Below are 19,412 nucleotides of genomic sequence, written 5' to 3'. Positions count from 1 at the left end.
GTTTGCTTTTTTTTTCTTGAATATGGCTGAATCTCAGTTATCTCAGTGGTTTAAATGGAATATCACAATATACGGAAAAGTTATCATTTGATAAAAATTGCATCAAACCTACAGTATGTAACATATTTCTTGATCATTTTGAATTCATGATTTGAACTATAAATGAATAGTTATGCTTATAGATGAGACTCAACCTTCGATCATATCCTTTGGTTGGTTACTCTCTTTATCTCACCGGCATAAGCTCTTTATTTTTATTTTTCTATTTTATTGCCTGTGATATGACATACAGTAAATCTCTAAAGTTTGTGACACACAATCATCCCTTATCATTGCATGACTATGTGTCATAAAGGACAGATACATATTTGTTCGAGAAATGTAGGTGAGTATTTTGGTTAAATAAAGTCACGATAGATCTCCTAAAACCTTAGCAGAGAGTGAGAATAAGCAGGAAATAAAGTCAGAGATGAGCAGCACTGATGCATGTTGACGGCAGGCTGTTTCTGGGAAGGGGATGTGTTAAACTAGGCTGGTCTCACCCCAGGAGGACTGTGGGTATTCTGGGTGGGACTGATGCAAGCTTTAGGGGACATCAGACAATGAATTAGAGCACAGCAAGCACTAACAATTAAATGAATACAACTAATGTAAGTGTAGAAGCGTCAGTGAAGCTGGAAAATGTTTCCTCAGAATGACCCCAAACCTTTACAGGTAAATAAGAGGTCAGACAGCATAACGTTTATTGAGTAATTTGGAGACGTTTGTGTGATTAGTCATCGACTAGTTTTCTCTGTGTGCGGAAACATAATGCTAAATGTTTGCTTCTTTTATCTTTTAAACAAAATAGCCATGATGGCAAAATCTAATGTATAATCATAGATGTCTGCAGACGCTGAGGTCTGCAGACGTTCACCTCTGGTTGGGTGGGTTCCACCTCTGTGACTGAGGGTTTCCTGTGGAAAGTACTGGACTATACTGAAAAAACGAGAAGTACACAAATGGTGTACTGTGCTGTGCTGCATGTCTGAATCATTAGACAGGTAGACGAGAACCACGTGAGCGTGGGTAGAATAATTACTTCATGACTACTTCCTCACACTGCTCTGGCTGTTGTGAATGCGTGTGCTTTTGTTTGCAGATAGCCATATAGCATATTTACACACATGCAGCTGCCCCCTGCATGAATTAGCCTACATACTGTATATGTTCCAGGGATTGTTTCTCACATGTCTAGCTAGAACAGATAATCTCCCAGAGAGATAGGCTTAACCAAATGTTTGGTCAGTGACCCGGATTCCTAAATGACATAATAATAAAAGATCACAACTCCTTTTATGTATACACAAACTGGTTCCTTTTTGTTTGCAACCTGTGCCGCAACTTACATCAGATCATCAGATTCACCACTGTGAATGTCAAGCAAAGACTTTTGGGGTGGTCATTGTCTATGCAGCATGTTTTGGCTTTTAAAGCCATATTTAAGTTCTTAATGCAAAAACTAAATTTGTTTAACTGGAAAAAGTCCAATTAAGGTTTTTAATCCTGTGCAATTCAAAAAAATTTTGGAACATTTTGGGGAGAACAGCAGTAACATGATTGTAATTGGTCACTAGACCAAAAACAATGTGGCTTAAAAAGAGCTATTGGCGAAATTACCCTCAACTGCCTTAAAATGCCGTCCGTATCTGTTTGAAACAATCAGAAATTTCACTCCAACACTACGTGAAATTAATGTAAACAAAACTAACCCCGGGGCTGCTCTTCAGGTTCATCTTATATTTTTTTTTACATGCTAAATAGCTGTCGGCATTTGAAGCCAGATTTCTTTTCAGTTTGGTGACCCATTTTTCTTTCCAGCACAGGACTCTGAATAACAGTGTTTGTGCTTGCTTGCCCATGGGTGGGGTGCAGCACTGTTGTAGAGTTTGTGGTTTAGCAGTATTTTATTTGCAGTGCACTTTACTTACAATATAATGTGTTGTTATGGAGATGCACACACACAAAAATGCGGTGAGAACGTGAGTATGCCACGTTTCTCTGTGGTCGGGGCTTTTGATTTCTGACTCGTCAAAATTGGAATTAGTCGCTGCTGCCGTGAATTGGGCTCGATGATGATAGTGGTGATTATGATGATTAAGATAATAACAATGACGATGGCAAGTGATAATACTGACAGCTGGGAGGATCACAAAGATTAAGACAATGGTGAGTCTGCAGCATCTGACATCTGAAACATGGCATGGAGATAGTACAGTATACAAGTTGGAAGCCACCAGTTATATCTTGAATAATCCCTTTTATTTAATACATTTATCTTTTTAAACTCTTAATCTGAAATGCGACCATTTACCGCAAGTATCAAATGAATGCAGTTCAGTAAAAAGGACAAAGTTACCTCTGGAATATAGTAGAGGGGGAAGTATAAGAGGTGTAACATTAAATTGAAGCATTCAAGTGATGGGCCTCAAATCTGTGATTGAGTACAGTACTTGAATTAATGTACCTAGTAATGTCTGTCAGGACCTCAGCAAACAACAGCAACTCTGAAAAATAATTTGCTTCCCTATATTGAAAGTTATGAAATTAATTGAGGTGTAGTGTCATCGGAGGAAGGAGGAACTGTGACCTTGGTTAGCCTGACTCTGTACAGACCAGTGGTTGTAATGGAAAAGAGATTTACCAGCACAGGAATGTTTAAAACATTTTTTAATTTCTTTTAAAGCAACAACCGGCTGAGCTTGTTTTTCCTGTTTTTAAGTCAATAGGGCCCGAGCATCGAGCATCGGTGTGAAAGCCCTATTGTATTTCGTAAAAATGTTCTTGGTAGTTCTTGTCCTTACGTAAAGTGATTTGCCTTTTTGGAGGCTTTATCATATTCGGCCAAACCGCTCGAGAGCGCCCCCTAAAGAGATGAGATGCCCCGGTGGCCACATTTACCTAAATTCACGAAATCCGGTGGACACGTGTATCACACCTAGACGCACAAAAAAAGTTACATTGCACCGTTACGTCAAATGGACAGGAAGTCCACAATTTTTTATTTAGTCGCCATTTTGGGCGATTCTGACACGTTGTACTTTGTCGAACTCCTCCGAGGGATTTTGTCCGACCGACTTGAATTTAGGTTCTATCGATAGAAAACATGTTTGGGATTAAAAAATTGTATAAATAATTCGTTTTTATCGATGTGTGTGCCCGTAGCGTGGTGGCCATTTTGAGCATCTCGCCATGAAACTACGAGTTGCTTTAAATCTTATGTACATGGACCGACCTTCTCCAAACATCACAGGTATGATAACAGCCCCGCCCTGAAGACCCCTGTGGGGTAATATTCGCTCATAGTCATAGCGCCCCCTGTTGGCCACTGGAAATGACACTTTTCATACTTTCACGTTCTACGTCGAGCTGGTTGATCACATGAACCTAAAGTCGGGTCACAATAACCTAAACATGTAGTTGATGATATATTGAGACATGTAAAAGCACATTTCAGTTTAAACGTTCACATCACTCTGTCACTATCTGCTATATATAACACTATATAAAACTTAAATCACCCACTTACACAAACACAAACACAAACAAATTTGCCTTTAGTCCCTGTTCCTTCATCATCATCATCACACCTTTGGCCAGTCACTTTTGTGACACGAGAGCAGTGCATTTAGACTGTAAATGATTCTGAGTGAGAGCATCTGCTAGATGACTTTGTACCTAAATGTGCATGTATAATACTTGGCGCAAGGTGTGATTACGTTAGTGGCCTCATTTCTATTAATAAGTCCTGTTTCTACTTGGATTCCCGAGTTTTCTTCTTCTGTATTATTTTTTTTTTGGTTGCAGATGAAAAAAGGCCAGAGGACAAATTTGATTCTCAGTGTGGTTTTAGATTGATGTATTTTCAGAAATTAAAGGTTTGGTCCAGCAGTGGTTTATGGGTATATTTCTAGTGGTTTGTGTTTTCATTTTTTTTGCAGGGCTGGAGAATAGATTTTTAATTTAATAAAACAGGCTTCAATAAAACTGTCACATTTAACAATATTTACTTTCCATTTGTGACAGTGGGAAACAAAATGCAATATTGGCTGGAGCCAACCTGGTTTTATATAAATTGAGTGTTTAAGCGGTGTTTATAGTTGTGTATTAAGTGAATCTAGTGGGTCAACAACAAGAAATGTGACTGGTCAGCTTGGTCAGCCTCTGTTTTCTCTCTCTGTATGAATAAACAGTGGCCAAACTCATACTCTACAGATATATTTAAGTTTAAGTTGTACCCTTTGTTCCTGTAGAATTTTATAAGTTCATGTGTTGAGAAATGTCTGCTTCAGCGTGTGCATGTTTGGACAAGCTCGGGTAATTAACCGACTGTATTTTTAGGCATCTCTGCTGCAGTTTCATGTAAGGAAATCTGACTGAGGTCTTTGGAACATAAAATTCAACTTCTATTTTTTGCTCAGTCTGATGGGATCACTCAATCAGCTCATCAGTCCCTCCGGGGCATTTCAGAGCTCTGGCACATTTCACCGAGCTGGCTAGTTAGACAAAAAGGTCTTTTTAGAATCCACTACCTGGCCCGAGCATCTCTTCTCTTCTTCAGTCCCAAACTTTTGCAAGAATTCAAAGCTCTACTAATAACATAGTGAAATGTATGTTGTTGTTTTTTTTAATCTAAACCAAACGATTGTCAACATTAGTATAATTGTTCATATAATAACAGAAGAAAAGCTACTTCATGTGTCAGTTGGAGGAATACTATGTAATCCTAACACTGTGATAAACAGGAGGTGTTACCATAGCACCTCTGTTTGCACAACCCAACAGATGAATGGTCACTGGTTTCCCCTCACCCTAACACACAGGAAGGAAGATATTAATTCGCAGTTTAAGAATGCGTTTTCTCCTTGTCTGCGACACTCTGTGTCTCTCTCCTCTAAGAATGCACAAGTTTCATGTTAAAGTTGTAGTCTTTCTTTTTTATTGAATCGAAGCTGTGGGACAGTTTCGGGAGTTTAGAGCACAGAGAAATCCCACTAATCCCATGATGAGGTTGAAATGAGTATAACTGTTGGTTCATTAGTACTTGAATGACAATACTTTATTGTAGACATTTTGGTTTTAACTGACACAAGAAGATACGTTTTCTCCTGCAAACCAACCACAAAGTCATTGCATACTGGTTTGCACTTAGAAACTTTTCAGACATTATCTGACTTCTGTGACAAGCTGGCTTTATTGGAGAGCAAATACTGAGAGCCAGAGGCAATATTGGCATATTTTCTTCATGGTTTTATAAAGAAATGATCTTAAAAATGTATATTGCATAATCGATCCACAGGAGAATAATTGGCAAGCATTTTGATCATCTAATGATCTTAGTAATTTTTTTTTAAGCATTCCAGGTTCTTAAATGTCAGAATTTGATGTTTTTCTTTGTCATATACTAAACTGGCTGTTGGTTAGACAAAACATGATGAATTGAAGTCATCATTTGGATATTTTTAACTGTTTAATAGTCATTTCCGAGTAGACAAAAGTCTCCATCTCCATTTTCTGTATCATTATTATTGAGTTACATTGTTTTTTTGTTTTTTCCATCTGGAAACCATCATAAAGTTACAAGGAATAACAAACAAACCTCTAAAATACAGCAGTGTGATTACAGTCAATTAGCCCAACAAGGCTTTCATCAATGTCTGTTCATACTGCAAAGTAGTTATTGATGCACCCAGTAAATGTGACAGACAGCTCACAGACGGCTCTGAATGACATCCCCATCAGCTTGTTTTCATGAGGAAAGTTGTATCTTTTACCTTTATTGAAGCACTCCGGCTGAACATCCCACTCAGTATGTGGACACATATATAAGTTATCCCTATCACTTCAGTGCTTTCACTTGGAAGAAACAAAGATCCACCTAAACAGACTATATGACTGAATGTATGTATTTTCCTATCTGGTATTATTTTTGTAAATGTATTGTCCATAAAGCATGTAGTTGTTTTTTTTTACTAAAACTATTAGCTGATATTTGTCTGTACTTGTGGTGCTTTTTTAGCCTTTGTTTTGTGTATAAATATGAATTTGTGATTTTTATTGATATAGATGGTTGTGTGTAGTGATTGAATAGGTTTTGCTATATTAGGATCAGCTATAAGGGAAGCTTCTTTTGTTTTTAAATCTATGTTTGTCTTTGTTCTGGTTTGGTTGAGAAATCGCTATCATTATTGTAGTAATGTTTTACATGGGCATTTTTTAGAGTCTGCACTGCAGAAACATTCTGTAACAGCAGAGAGGAATAATGGTGGTTCAACAAAATGAACCAATGAGCAAATAAACAGGGAGAGAACTTCTCAACTTGTGTCACTAAGTCTGTCGTTCTCTCAGCTACAGTCCATCACTCAGTGAGCGTGCTCATCAGTAAGACAGATGCAGCTGGATCATGGGAAAGGAATGTCGTGTCATCCTAGCAAATCATTCTGGGGTCAGAGGTAGTACTTCCTGATTGCCTTAGTGAAACATAACACCAAAAACATGACTGACCAATTATGATCAGAGAGCATGTCCATTGAATCTGTGTCCCCTGTCGTTCTTTTAAAGGTTCCAGATAAGACCATATTAAAAAACATCTGAACACAACTGTACGTCATGAAGCCCGGTGATGCTTTGATCCCTTTAATTCATGTTCGCACATTGTCAGATTCCTTTAACTCATGCTAGTTTGACTTATTATTTCCCCCCTACCTAGGAAGCTCATAATTGGAATAGAGCATCTGGACTGTGGTTTTCTTGATCTCTGAAGAGTTTGGGTAAACAATCCTCATCCTTCCTGACCCGAAGCCTGCCTCCGGTTGACAGAGCAAGGATTACAACTTTGTATTTTAACATTTGTATATATAGAAGAAGCTTCCCTTATAGCTGATCCTAATATAGCAAAACCTATTCAATCACTACACACAACCATCTATATCAATAAAAATCACAAATTCATATTTATACACCAAACGAAGGCTAAAAAAGCACCACAAGTAAAAATAACACCAGATAGGAAAATGAAAGATCCAAGTGCTGACTTTGTTCCTGTGCATGAACTTCAAAGAGAAAGCATGTGGGAATGGTGCGAGAGTGAGTGTAGTTTCCCAGACAAATTCATTAATCCACTAACCCACCAGGATACCCCATTTCACAGAAAAGTATCTTTGTTCCCAAGGTCATGTCTTTTGTGAAGGCAAAATTCTTGGATATCCCTCCTTTGTCCTGTTAAGTAGACCAGTGTAAAAACACGGCCGCAAGATAAATAGACTTATTTTTCGCCTTTCAGTATTGCTTGAGACAACAATTACAGAACAGTTCGATAACCTTGCTCTTGTTTTTTCTAGTTTGCAACAGATGTATCAAAGTTATCGACACTTTAAGGTCTACTTGGGAGCTTTTCTGAGCCTTAAACCTTATGTCTCTGTCACCATTTTGCAAATAGAAGGAGATCCAGTTGAAAATGTTAAAACTCTGATAAGTGGAGCTTTGGCTTTGAGGTCACAAAGGTCACCAGTGATCTTTCAAACTTAGATATATTTAACTTTCCTCCTTGATCTCATGGATGAGGGTGGTTAAAGTCGGTGCTACCTGGGGACCAACGAAAGACAAACATTGGCAGATAGTCACAAGACTGTTTGTGTTAAAATGTTGTTTTTCTAAGAAAATTAGACAGTCAAGTTCAGCTCAGTTCAGGTTACAGCTGCCTTGTAGTCTGAATTAACTAATCAGGAGTCTTTTTGCTGAATAATTTTTTAAAAGGAAGCTTCACGTCTCTACTATTCTACACAATTAAGAAAATCAGACAGCTATTTTGTTTTTTGATGAAGTCATTTGTTCTGCAAAAGCTTTGGCTCTTTCCAGATTCTCAGTGAGTTTTATATAATTGTAACATTTTTCAGTTTTAGACGGTTGGTTAAACAAAACAAACTATTTTAAGATGCTTTGGGTGATTCAGTTTTTATTTAATTTTCTTCATATTCTATAGACCAAATGATTAAAGGATAGGTTCAAAGGTTTTCAAGTCTAACCTAAAATAATACACTCACATGCCGCTACATGACCACTGAAACAGTTTTGTTCTGTTCTAATAACTGTAAAAAAAAAAAAAAAAGATACCTTTCTAACAGGTAACTTCTCATCAGCTTCAGATAAACTCTTGAATAAATGTTTTCACCAAGTGGAAATGCATAAAGAAAATGTCTATTCACAAAATAAGGGCTGATTACAGTCTTGAGAAAAGTTTCAATGTAGAAATTTACACCTGACTGTTACAAACTTGAAAATGTGTGAACCTGTCTAATCACGGATTAAATTATCAGAATAAAGTTGTTAATTGATTAACTGGTGCTTAAAATTATTATTAGTTTCAGCCCTACCACATTTAATCATTCATGAATCACTACACATCAATCGAAAAATATATATCAAAACAACATCATGACTGATTTACAGTGGGCTTAATTAACACATCACATACACACTATAAAAAACTAGGATGAGTTTTGAAACTCTGTTCCCTTTTTTCCTTGTTAATTGTCCATTATACAGGTGTGAGCACATTATGCACTCCAGGTTGTACTAGAAAAACTCACACTGAGACATTTAATTGTGTATTATTGCTTACATAACACAACATCCATCAGCAGCCCTCTCTGTTGAGGGGGAGGGGGCTGTGACAGAGGTGCCCATGATTTGTTTTTCTTCTTGCAATAAACGTCATAAACACCTCAATCCCAACTGTTACCTTCTTACATGACTCACTTAACTGGAAAGTCCTTCTCATGAGATGTGACTCATATCAAGATCAGACAGGAACTGAGGTGTTGACTTAGTGACATAAACATCCAGTCTGCAGTGGTGCAATTTTGTGATACTTTATTTGATATTTTCCGTTCTAATACACATTATATTCCTCTTCCACTACATTTCAGAGGACAGTCTTGTATTTCTTATTCCACTTCATTTACCTCACAGCTGGAGTTACTTCACAGATGTTGACTTTACGTATCACTGAGTTAGTTTTCCGCTAAATGAATACCTCAAGAAATTTTACTAATGGTAATTTTGTACCTAATTAAGAGCAGGGTTTTTACGTGTATTTGTGTGGTTTAACGCTGTGATATTACTACTTTTACTCAAGTGAAGGGTGCCTGTGTTTGTGATTTTGAGTTTGAAGCTATGTTGTCTCTTCCCAGTGGGTGTAGTTGTTGTTGGTGGTGGCAGTTTTGGCAAAAAAAACATACAGACAGGGTTTTTGCTGAAAGCCTTTTTGGATAGATAGATCTTGGAAGCCTTTCCTGGCTGTGAGTGAAAATGTTATCCTTTTGAGTTTACAAGGACTGTAAATAATATTTAACAACAAAGTTAATGTGACGCATTGTCTTCAGTTGGAAAAGAAAAAGAGCGGACAGTTGTGAGATGTGGTTCAATAGGCTCGCCTGCAGAATTAGTCGTCACTGCACGTGATCCCAACACACAAAGCAGTGGATTGACCCGAGGGCAGAGCAGTTGAGCAGTATATACATCGCACATAGTGCGTATGCATGCGTTTGCATGTGAAAAGGATAAGCACACACTTTTCATTCACCTTTGATCTATTCTGTTCATTCTTTTTTTTTTTTTACATTACTTTACTACGTCATCGTGACATGTTTAGAAGCAGAACATTTGAATCTGAAATTCTTTGCAGGAATTGTAGATCCTTAAAATGTAACTTTTGACAGAAGGCATTACAACTGGGAGGCGCCGCAGATTTTCAGAGCAGGGAGTTTTTGCTATTTTAAGGTAAAAGCTGAAAACAAAAGTTTAGATCGGGGTCTCATATGGTCTAATAGGAACCAAATCTATGCATGTTTTCTTGTTTTCTTTGGCACTGATCTTGATCTATTTGCTCTTAACCTTGATTTTTTTTTTTTTTACTGATAGTCTTGCCTCATTCACTTCCTGTTTTTATCCATTCTGAAGTGCGTTTTTTGTTTGGACCCAGATGCCCATCATTTTTGTGTAAATAAAAGACACTCCTTTGTTTTTGATGTCTCACTTGCCCATGGGGATGAAAAACATGACATCTCCATGTGTTCAGTCCCAAATGTCATAATGTCATGATCATTAAGTGTAAAAACTATTCATGTGCAGTTGAATTTAACATGGACATAAAGCAGCAAATCTTTATGTTTCTTTTAAAGTAAAAGCCAGTTTTGATGCTGTTTATCACAGTCTAACACAAGATCAGGTCTATCAGCTGCAGACAGTTTGACAGCTTCTGAGTGTCTGGTTTTTCTGTCCTCTTTTCATAGATGAACTGATGCGTTTTCCATCCAATGTTTAATTATAATAAACAAAAAAAAGACTGCATAAGCGCAATGATACAAAAAAATAATAGACAATATATCTACATTTGTGACCTTTCAACAAACGTTTTACATTTTGATGGAAAAACATCGCAAATATATCTTTCAAAGTTGTCAGTTAACAGAGTTTGTCGTGTAACCAGCATCTCGTCTGCTGGTGTGTGTTTACTATACAGACTGAGAAGTGACGGCGGAACAAAGTCATGAAAGATACCGACTTACAGAAACTCAAACTACAGCGGAAAATGCAATAAAAGTAAATATCACACACAGACTGTTTGTTTGGAGAGTGTCTAGGAAGATACACGACAGCCAGAACAAAAAAAACATCCTCATGGTGACTTCTACTCTTCAGCTCCTCCTCCTCCTCCTCCTCAGTGATGTCTCGATCAGATCCACCTCCCCCATTCCTCCCCTCACTTCCTTATTCTCACGTATGAGCCTCATTCTCACTAATACTCATCAGTGAATGAACACTGCACTCGCATGTCATCCTGCCCTTTCTTGCCTGGTCAAGTCTATTCACGTGTGTGTGTGTGTGTGTGTGTGTGTGTGTGTGCGTGTGCGTGTGCGTGCGTGCGTGTGTGCGCTCGTCTGCATAATTAAGGGAGTGTGTGACTGCAGCTTATCTGCTGAGGGGATGTTGACATGTGAAAGAATTCCTTTTCCCCTGTCTTGGTGCTCAGTTAAAACCTAAGGACGTCCACAGAAGGTAATCAGACTAAAAATGAGCTGAAAAGCCAGAAGCACTTATTGTAGACTGATTTCTAATTATAGTTTTGTTACCTTTGTCCCCATTTGGATATATCTGCTTACTCCAAAGCTGAGAGTCCGTAAGATATGAGTAATGTTTGAGTCTAATGCTACCGACTTTTGTTGACTTGAATCTTAAAGCCACCTCCAATAATTTCCTAACTAAAACAAAAAAATACACCTATTTCTATCTGTTTTTATTCGCTACACCTCCCATTTCTGAAAAAAACAAAACAAAAAAAGTTTACCTCTTGAAATCTTTGTGTTGATCTGTTTGCAGTTTTGATGTGGAGAATGGCCCGTCTGCCAGCTGCAGCCCTCTGGACCCCCAGGCCTCCCCCGGCTCTGGTCTGGTCCTCCACACCAACTTCCCCGGTCATAACCAGCGCCGAGAGTCCTTCCTCTACCGCTCTGACAGCGACTATGATCTGTCACCCAAGTCCATGTCACGAAACTCCTCCATCGCCTCCGAACTGTAAGTAGACACAAATGGAGATCAGCGTCCCAGTGTTGAGCAGGTGAACACAAAGAGATAAAAAAAAAATAAAAAAAACAGCAAGCAGCGTCGTAGATAACAATTTGAATCTTAGCAGCAACTGAATACCTTAATTACTTCTGAATTATTCATGTTTAAATTCAAATACCAAGGGACTCACAGACCTGCAAACAGGATACCAAGATTAACAATTGTTCTTGGATGGAATCGATCACAATTACCTGTCTGAATTTGGCCAAGGCAATTTTAGGTTTAATTTCTGTAGTTGCTGCAAAGATTCTAATGTTGAGGCAATTACTTGTTTCTGTACACATTTCTACAAAGATACACATTCCTATTTTCTTTCCGTTTTCATTACGGTCTCTGATGAACATTGTTGAAAACATGTATTGGGTTTTAACATTTTAACATATCAAATATCACAAATATATTGTGTCTGTTTTCCCTTTAACCAAAATTTTAAAGGTTGCACACAATAATTATGAATTATCGACTACCATATTTACACAAATTCAAGTTGAATAAAGAGTGAATATGAAGGGATTTTTTTTTTTTTGACAAAAAAAATGTGTTTTGGTCATATTGGTTAACACAGATCTCCTTTTAATTATTTTTTAAAGTGCATCATTGAATAAGGCATTTAAGGAGTTTCTCACTGACTACAGTGGTGGGAGAAGTATTCAGGTCCTCAAGTAAAAGTACTAATACCACACTATAAAAATATTCCACCACAAAGTTCTCCATTCAAAACCTGTATGATGTAAAAGTATGCAAGTATTATCAACATTATTTACTTTATGTGTGAGTAGTAAGACTACACACACTATACAGAAAATGCTCCCTGTCAGTGTTTTGCAACTACTATAGATGCTGTTTTTGGATTTATAAAACTGCTGCATTCATGTGTATGTTACATTTTAGTGCTAAAGTTGTTCCAGCCACTGTGTATGACCCCAGATGTTCCATAACATGAAAATAAGTTGAAACCCACAGACCAGTTTCTCACCTTAGCTCAACTTACTAAAATAGTTTACTGTCAGTACAAACACTCCTATTTTTGACCCACGAACATCCTCCCATACGTCTCCCTCCACGGACTCCTTCTATTTCAGTTATAATAACGAGGTTGCTCGGGTCGTGCTAATCATTGCGTATTGTTGTTACTTAACATTTTTCTTGCTCTATGGTGATGATGCGGAACGAAATCATATGACCTTAATGCAACAGCAACATCTGACATTTAGTGATCATGTTTCTCACTGTATTTCTCTTTCTTGTGTTTGTAGACATGGTGATGACCTGATCGTAACGCCTTTTGCTCAGGTAAATATCTCGCTGTCTGTTCCCCAAAATGCTCTTAAGCCCTTTATATAGCCCATCCCCTAATACCACACAGACATGTTTGTTAAACACTGAGTTGGAGTATTGATCCAACACTGATTGCAGAAATGATATGCAGAAATATAGGTAATTTATTAAGATTAATTTAATATGTTTACATATTCTTCGCACCCTGCTCTACAACCACATAAAACATTAATTAAGCTGCACCGTTAATACAAAAATGACAAACGATGCCACTGATTATCTCTCCCTCTACCTGTTTAGGTTCTGGCAAGCCTTCGAAGTGTAAGGAATAACTTCACTGCTCTGACCAATGTCCAGTGTGCCTCCAGCAAGTAAGTGTGACTGAATCAGAATTCATTTAAAAAGACTCTTCTATTGGTTTCTACAAAATGATAATAGCTTTCCAAAATGCAAAGACAAGTCAAAGGAAAAGTTTAGATCATCTCATCTGGGGAGAACCAGATGAACTGGTGTGCACTCACATCAATTGGTCACAAGGTGGAAGCATCGAGCTTTCTGACATCACAGCTGTTTCCACCAGTATGGCAGCTAAACTAGTCCAGCCAACAAACACACTACATGCCTTGTACAAACACACAATAGAATTTAAAAGATAACTTCATGTGACTTAGTATTATTTTGACAGTATAATTGAAATTTTAAATCTGTCATTTGTCTGTTATTTCTTGATAAATTAAGAAATAGTTTCCTCTTACATGCCGCGTGATTAAAATGCTCTATGATATGGAAGTGCTTTGTTGCGGTGAAGCACACTGCATCTACGTGTTTTGCATGATGATCCAGGGCAAAAAAAAAAAAAAGAAGAAAACTTTGTGTCAAACAAACATTTTATGAAACAAACCCCTAAAATAAGTGCAATGAAACCAATCCGGTGCCCTTTAATTTGTTCCCTTTTCTCTAAAATAGAGCTTTGTTCACCCCATGCAGTCTATAAGTTATATATTAAGTATGAGTTCTTTATTCACAAGCTTGATGAAAGCAATAGAGCCCTTTAAAGCTGCAGCAGCAGTCACCTTGAGCATCATCACTCCCAGCGGAGGTGGGACTGCAGATCCACATGACCTGGAGATATGTATGTAGGCCACCTTTCCCTCTGTTTTTCACTACGGAAGCTTATGTGTGAGTGTGTATGTGGATCAGATGCTAAGAGCCCTCTGCTCTACTGAAGGCTATAGTAACATCCAGTGTGCTGTATTGACTACCTAAAGCCTGTCTGACCTACATTTGGTTCTGACAACACACAGACTGGAGCTGAGACAGAAACACACACATGTGCACAGACATGGACAAACATGGTAATGTGATCATACACTGAATTACTTCTACACTCAAGATCAGGCAGATGATCAATGAGTCTGCTGAAAGGAAATTTATCGAAACACTGTCTACTGCATACTCTCCAACAGCCACACGCATACACGCAGACGCACACACAGACGCACACACACACACACACACACACACACAGTACTTTGTGCCTTCAGATGTTCCCTTTTCACCTTCATTATTCTAACTATGTTTTTTAGGGACATACTACAGAATACTGACCCCAGGCACATACCGCAATTGAGTCGCTTTACATTTAACTCGTTTGGAACATCTGACTCTGGGTAGGCTGGGTTACATGTGTAATTTAGGCACACAGCAAAAAACTTTCTATGCATAATCTTAATCTCACTCTGATTTACTGTTGTTGTTTACAGAATAAAGACCTGAGAATTTTTTTTTTGCTTAGTTTGAACTAAATATCTGTAAGCAAACTGTTACGTTTAGGCAGAAAAATTAAATCATAACACTTATTTTGTTGCAATTTATTTTTCTTTAAATTAACGCTAACATATTTTTCTGTACTTTTTCATGATTCCAAGAATATACATTTTATAGAAATAACCTCAAATAGTGGTATATAATGTTAGGGTTATATCGCCCACCACTACTATGAAACAACTTCTTTGTCTTTCTGTAGCACGACAAGGTACAATTACAATAAATATGGGATGACTGATCTCTTTAAATAAAAACAAAACATCCTCACTTTAAACTAGTCCTATTTGTCATCAATTTTAGGAACAATTTGATGCTTTGGAAAATACACGTGTTTGTTTTTTTGTAGGTTTGGATGAGAAAATCATTCTCACTCTCACATCTGTGTGTTTTCTATATGAACCTTCAACCAGGAGACTCTAACACAAGCTAAACTTTGCACAAAGACTGGACACAGAGTGAAATAGCCTGGCTTTGAAAAAAGGTATTAAAATGAGCCAAACAGCACCTTTAAAGACCACTGATTACCACATTGCGGTTTTATGGTGGTTATGTGCCGAACTATGTTTTTCCCGGGCACAATGATTTTCTGGTGTCTGTGGTAGGCAGCTCCATCCAAGCTAACAGCTTCTCCTTGTTTCAAGTCTTTGAGCTAAACCAAGTTAACTGCCTGCTGGCTGTAGCTTCATATTTGATTGCCGGAAACAAAAGTGCTGTTAATCTTTTCTTTTAGATACCGAGTGAAAAAAAATGGGTTTGTACTTTAGGGGGTGCTCACTCTATAAAGATGAAGTTTATAGAGGATATTCTTTGTTTTGTAACATCTTCTTTGTCTTTCTTTTGTTCTTTTAGGAGGTCTCCTGCAGCAACAACCCAACCTCCAATCACCAGAGTTTGCCTCCCAGGTAAGAAGCTCACAGGAATGTCCTGCTACGTGTCTGACTTCTGTAAAGCTGCATGAACTTTTTATTACTTATCTGGTTTATATCTCTCACACATTTTTCTACTGCCATTTTTCCTTGTTCTCATTATTCTCTACTCCTCCCTCCCTCCTTCGCCTTGTCCTTTTCTCACGAATTCGCCTACGTGACGACTTTCACTTTTTGCGCCATCTGTATCCAGCTCCAACATTGTAGTCCAGACTATTCTGTCACCAAGCTCATTAACCTCGCTCAAACACAATTAAACTGCCACTTCAGACAAACACCCGTGCACATGCAGACTCACACTCACACACAGAGACCACACTGAGCAGCTCAGTTTAAGATAACAGCAAACCTCCCCTGTCTTCTTTCATCACATTTGATTCTGACCAGCTGTGTGTGTGTGTGTGTGTGTGTGTGTGTGTGTGTGTGTGTGTGTGTGTGTGTGTGTGTGTGTGTGTGTGTTACTGTACCGTTGTGTATGTGAGTGCATGTACACATCTAGGCCAGTAAGAGGCAGTGTGTGAGTATACTGTATGTGTGCAAGCAGTACATGACTTTATGAGCACGACACAGCACATGTCTGTGTGTGTTTGTGCGGCGCATATTGCCGTTGGTTTCTTTGCGAGAAGAAGATTTATGTCTGTTCACTTGCTCCGTCAAGGTTGTGTGCTACAGGAAGACACAAGATTAATGTTATTATACACATTGTACGCAATTGAGTTTGTTTAAAGAGCATTTCTGTAAATTCTGCACGTCCACGTTTCTCCATGAGATGTTGGTTTAAAGAGGCCATAACAAATCTAACGACAATGACAGTCAAATACAAGATACAGACAAAATGTGTCGCTTTTAAAACTTGAAAGCTTAAAGCTTTCAATTATTTGTTTCATTTGGCTCCTTATTCCCAGTGTAAGTAAGAAATATCACAAACAGTTCTTTGGTGCTCAGACAATATATTTGTGATACAAAGTGATACCTTTGTTGTATTACTGTCTGAAAGACTGAGAGGTAGCTGTGCATCATCCTCCTTCACGCAAAGTATATCAGGAGCTTTGGTCACCTTGATCAGTTACTGTATTTGGAAAAGAAATTACTCAAACCATATTTCCTCCTCTGATGTCCACCTATTGGCTTGTGTTCCAAACACACAGCTTTTTTTAAGATATGGTGAAAGACTCAGCGACTGTCTGTGAGTGATATTACAGCAACCAGCTGGACAACAAGGGAATATTGTGTTTTTAAGGTAAAATCATTTTTTTGAGTAAGAAGGGATTAAAAGGAAATGTAAAAATAATTTTCACACTGCGTATTATGGTATATTTGTCACGTGAACACTCAACGTGTGTGTTGTGTGCATTTTGCTAAAATATTAATTATTGAATATTTAATTTAAGATGTGATGAGACCTTTGACCTCACATCTGGAGGCCGGTGTTCCCACACAGTCGAGATATTGCATTAAAAACGGCAGCAGCTAATGAGTTTTTGTGTAAAGAGAGACGAGATGAGCAACAATGAAACTGAAGGCATTGAGCGCAGTTAACCATCAAACAACCGGAAAGTTTCATATGAAACCAGCTCGGCCAGATATGACGTAGAACAAGTGAAATTGAAGCCTCGATAGATTCAGCAGAGGTAACTGTTGTCTTCACTGCCCTTTTGTTCATAAGTCTCACTTAGAACTACACTCCTTTGGTAGAATCCTATAACATCTATATAGTGCAGTGTATTTATACTGTTTTTTATTTTTTTTATTTGTGATCCTAAATAAGGCATAATTGACCAAATTCTTGTTGGATTAAATTTGAGTCATTTTCTTATGTTATTACTTAAATCTATTGGTTCATGTGGTTGAAAACCAAGTAACACATTACACTGTTTATATAGTGTGTGTGTGTGTGTGTGTGTGTGTGTGTGTGTGTGTGTGTGTGTGTGTGTGTGTGTGTGTGTGTGTGTGTGCGTGCGCGTGCAATGCTTAATTTACTGGCATATGTGTAAGTGAATATTTCAGTTGTTGATGGTGTTTAAACTTTGCTTCATGCAATTTTGCAATTTTGGACTGACAAGGTGTCTAATTTGAATGAGCGTTTATTGTTGGGTGTATGTATCATTGTGAGTAATGTGTGTGTGTGTATGTGTGTGAGTGTGCAGTGGGGAGGTGTTCCTGTGGCTCTGATTGACGTCAGCATGCCTGTATGTGGCTTCTGTTGACTTCCTGTCAAAGCAGATGGACTGAGTTTTCACTTCCTTCTTCAGAACCGCAGCTCATCAGGTGCTCTGAGCTTGTGTGTGTGTGTAAGAGAGATTTGGAAAATATGCGTGTGAGTGACATTTTGTTGTAAGGTTGTCGCTAAATTACCAGCACGTGTTACTATCAGCTTTATAGCTTTGCAAGTCCCCAAGTTTAAATATTATTATTACAGTTGACTCCTCATCTACGCAAACATTTCATTATTTTTTTCCATGTGCACTTTTGACCTGCTTTGACGTGATCTTTTAGGTTTTGTTTTCCGTTAAAACTTATCAAAGGACAAAGAAAAACATTTTTATCTTTTACAATTTATTTACAAATCCCGAGGAAAGATCATTAACTAAAAATGTATTTCACTTACGACGATTGTCCGCCAAAGCCTGATATATTTTGTTCCTTGCTATTGTCCACAAAACATAAAAACACATGAATGATCTGTACTGTTGCATGTGGATTACATGTTCCCTCATTATAACAGGACAACCAGTGTAGTGGGTTCATCTCAGTTTATTGAACTAGAAAAGCAGTGTACACTTGTAACCATGTTCCTCATGCTCAGTTAAGTGCTTCTTAAGAAACAACTAAAGACAAAGGCTAATCACGGTTTTAAATACATTTTGCTGATTTAATTTCATACTACATGGCTCCCTTTTTTAGTATGCTTTTGGGTTTTGATATTATTTCTTGCTCATTTTTCTTTTCTGTTTTAGTATATTCATTGTCTGTAAAGTTTGGTTGCACAGCAAAAGCTTTACTCGTTTCAACTTGTGTAAGCTTGCCTCCAATTCATACAATTAATTGACTGACAGGAAATACATTTTTTTTAATATAATTTTTTTGTGTGAAATCCCATAAAAAAAATTTTTGGCCCGAAATTAAAATCATGAGAATTTTTTTGTATTATTTAATATTTAATCATAAATCTTTTCGTTTTGTGCTGTGTTTTGGACAAAACAAGCGGATGTTTATATTTTCTGACATTTTATACAACAAAAGACCATAAAGAAAGCAATCAGATCATTTATAACTGAAATTAATTGTTACTTGGAAACGAATGTGTAAGAACACAGTGTTTTTGGATCATTGGTTCAGTACCTTTGTTAATATTTATATATTTTTCCAATCCAAACATTCTCTTAAGAGTAGTCAGTTACATGTTAAACTTTACATCCTGATGCAGGATTTCACTGGTAAATGTCTCATCTCAGATACTTAGTTGGTTGTATAGTCAACACCCGCAAGCCACACAATCTCCCATCAACTCAGTCCCACTGTTTTCTCATTAATCTCTGGCCACATCGTCACTGCACACCATATTCACAAACACACACCTGGCAAACACATCTCCCTGCGTCCTCCTCTCTCTTATTCATTTATGTCTTTATTCTTCTTTTTCATTCACCTCTTTCTCTCTCTATTGGGGGGATGGGGCAGGAAATGTGAGGCAGGAAGAGAGTATCAGATTGTTCC

At 37.7% G+C, this 19,412-nt stretch overlaps 1 protein-coding gene across 4 annotated transcripts in view; it reads left to right on the top strand.

Moving 5' to 3' along the window:
• The window catches only part of pde4ba (phosphodiesterase 4B, cAMP-specific a), a 164,175-nt gene that overhangs the window by 97,308 nt on the left and 47,455 nt on the right, over positions 1-19,412 (top strand). For all 4 annotated transcript variants that reach the window (XM_069153187.1, XM_069153189.1, XM_069153190.1 and 1 more), the window contains 4 exons: positions 11,419-11,613; positions 12,921-12,957; positions 13,243-13,313; positions 15,619-15,671. In XM_069153187.1, the coding sequence (XP_069009288.1) occupies positions 11,419-11,613; positions 12,921-12,957; positions 13,243-13,313; positions 15,619-15,671 (356 nt within the window). The remainder of the gene's footprint in view (positions 1-11,418; positions 11,614-12,920; positions 12,958-13,242; positions 13,314-15,618; positions 15,672-19,412) is intronic.

The sequence above is a fragment of the Embiotoca jacksoni genome, unplaced genomic scaffold, assembly GCF_022577435.1.
Source record: "Embiotoca jacksoni isolate LCO1_2020_lvr unplaced genomic scaffold, fEmbJac1.0.p SCAF_19, whole genome shotgun sequence".
NCBI classification, from domain to species: Eukaryota; Metazoa; Chordata; class Actinopteri; family Embiotocidae; genus Embiotoca; species Embiotoca jacksoni.
Note: the sequence above shows the minus strand (reverse complement) of the source record. Positions and strands in the feature narration are given on the sequence as shown.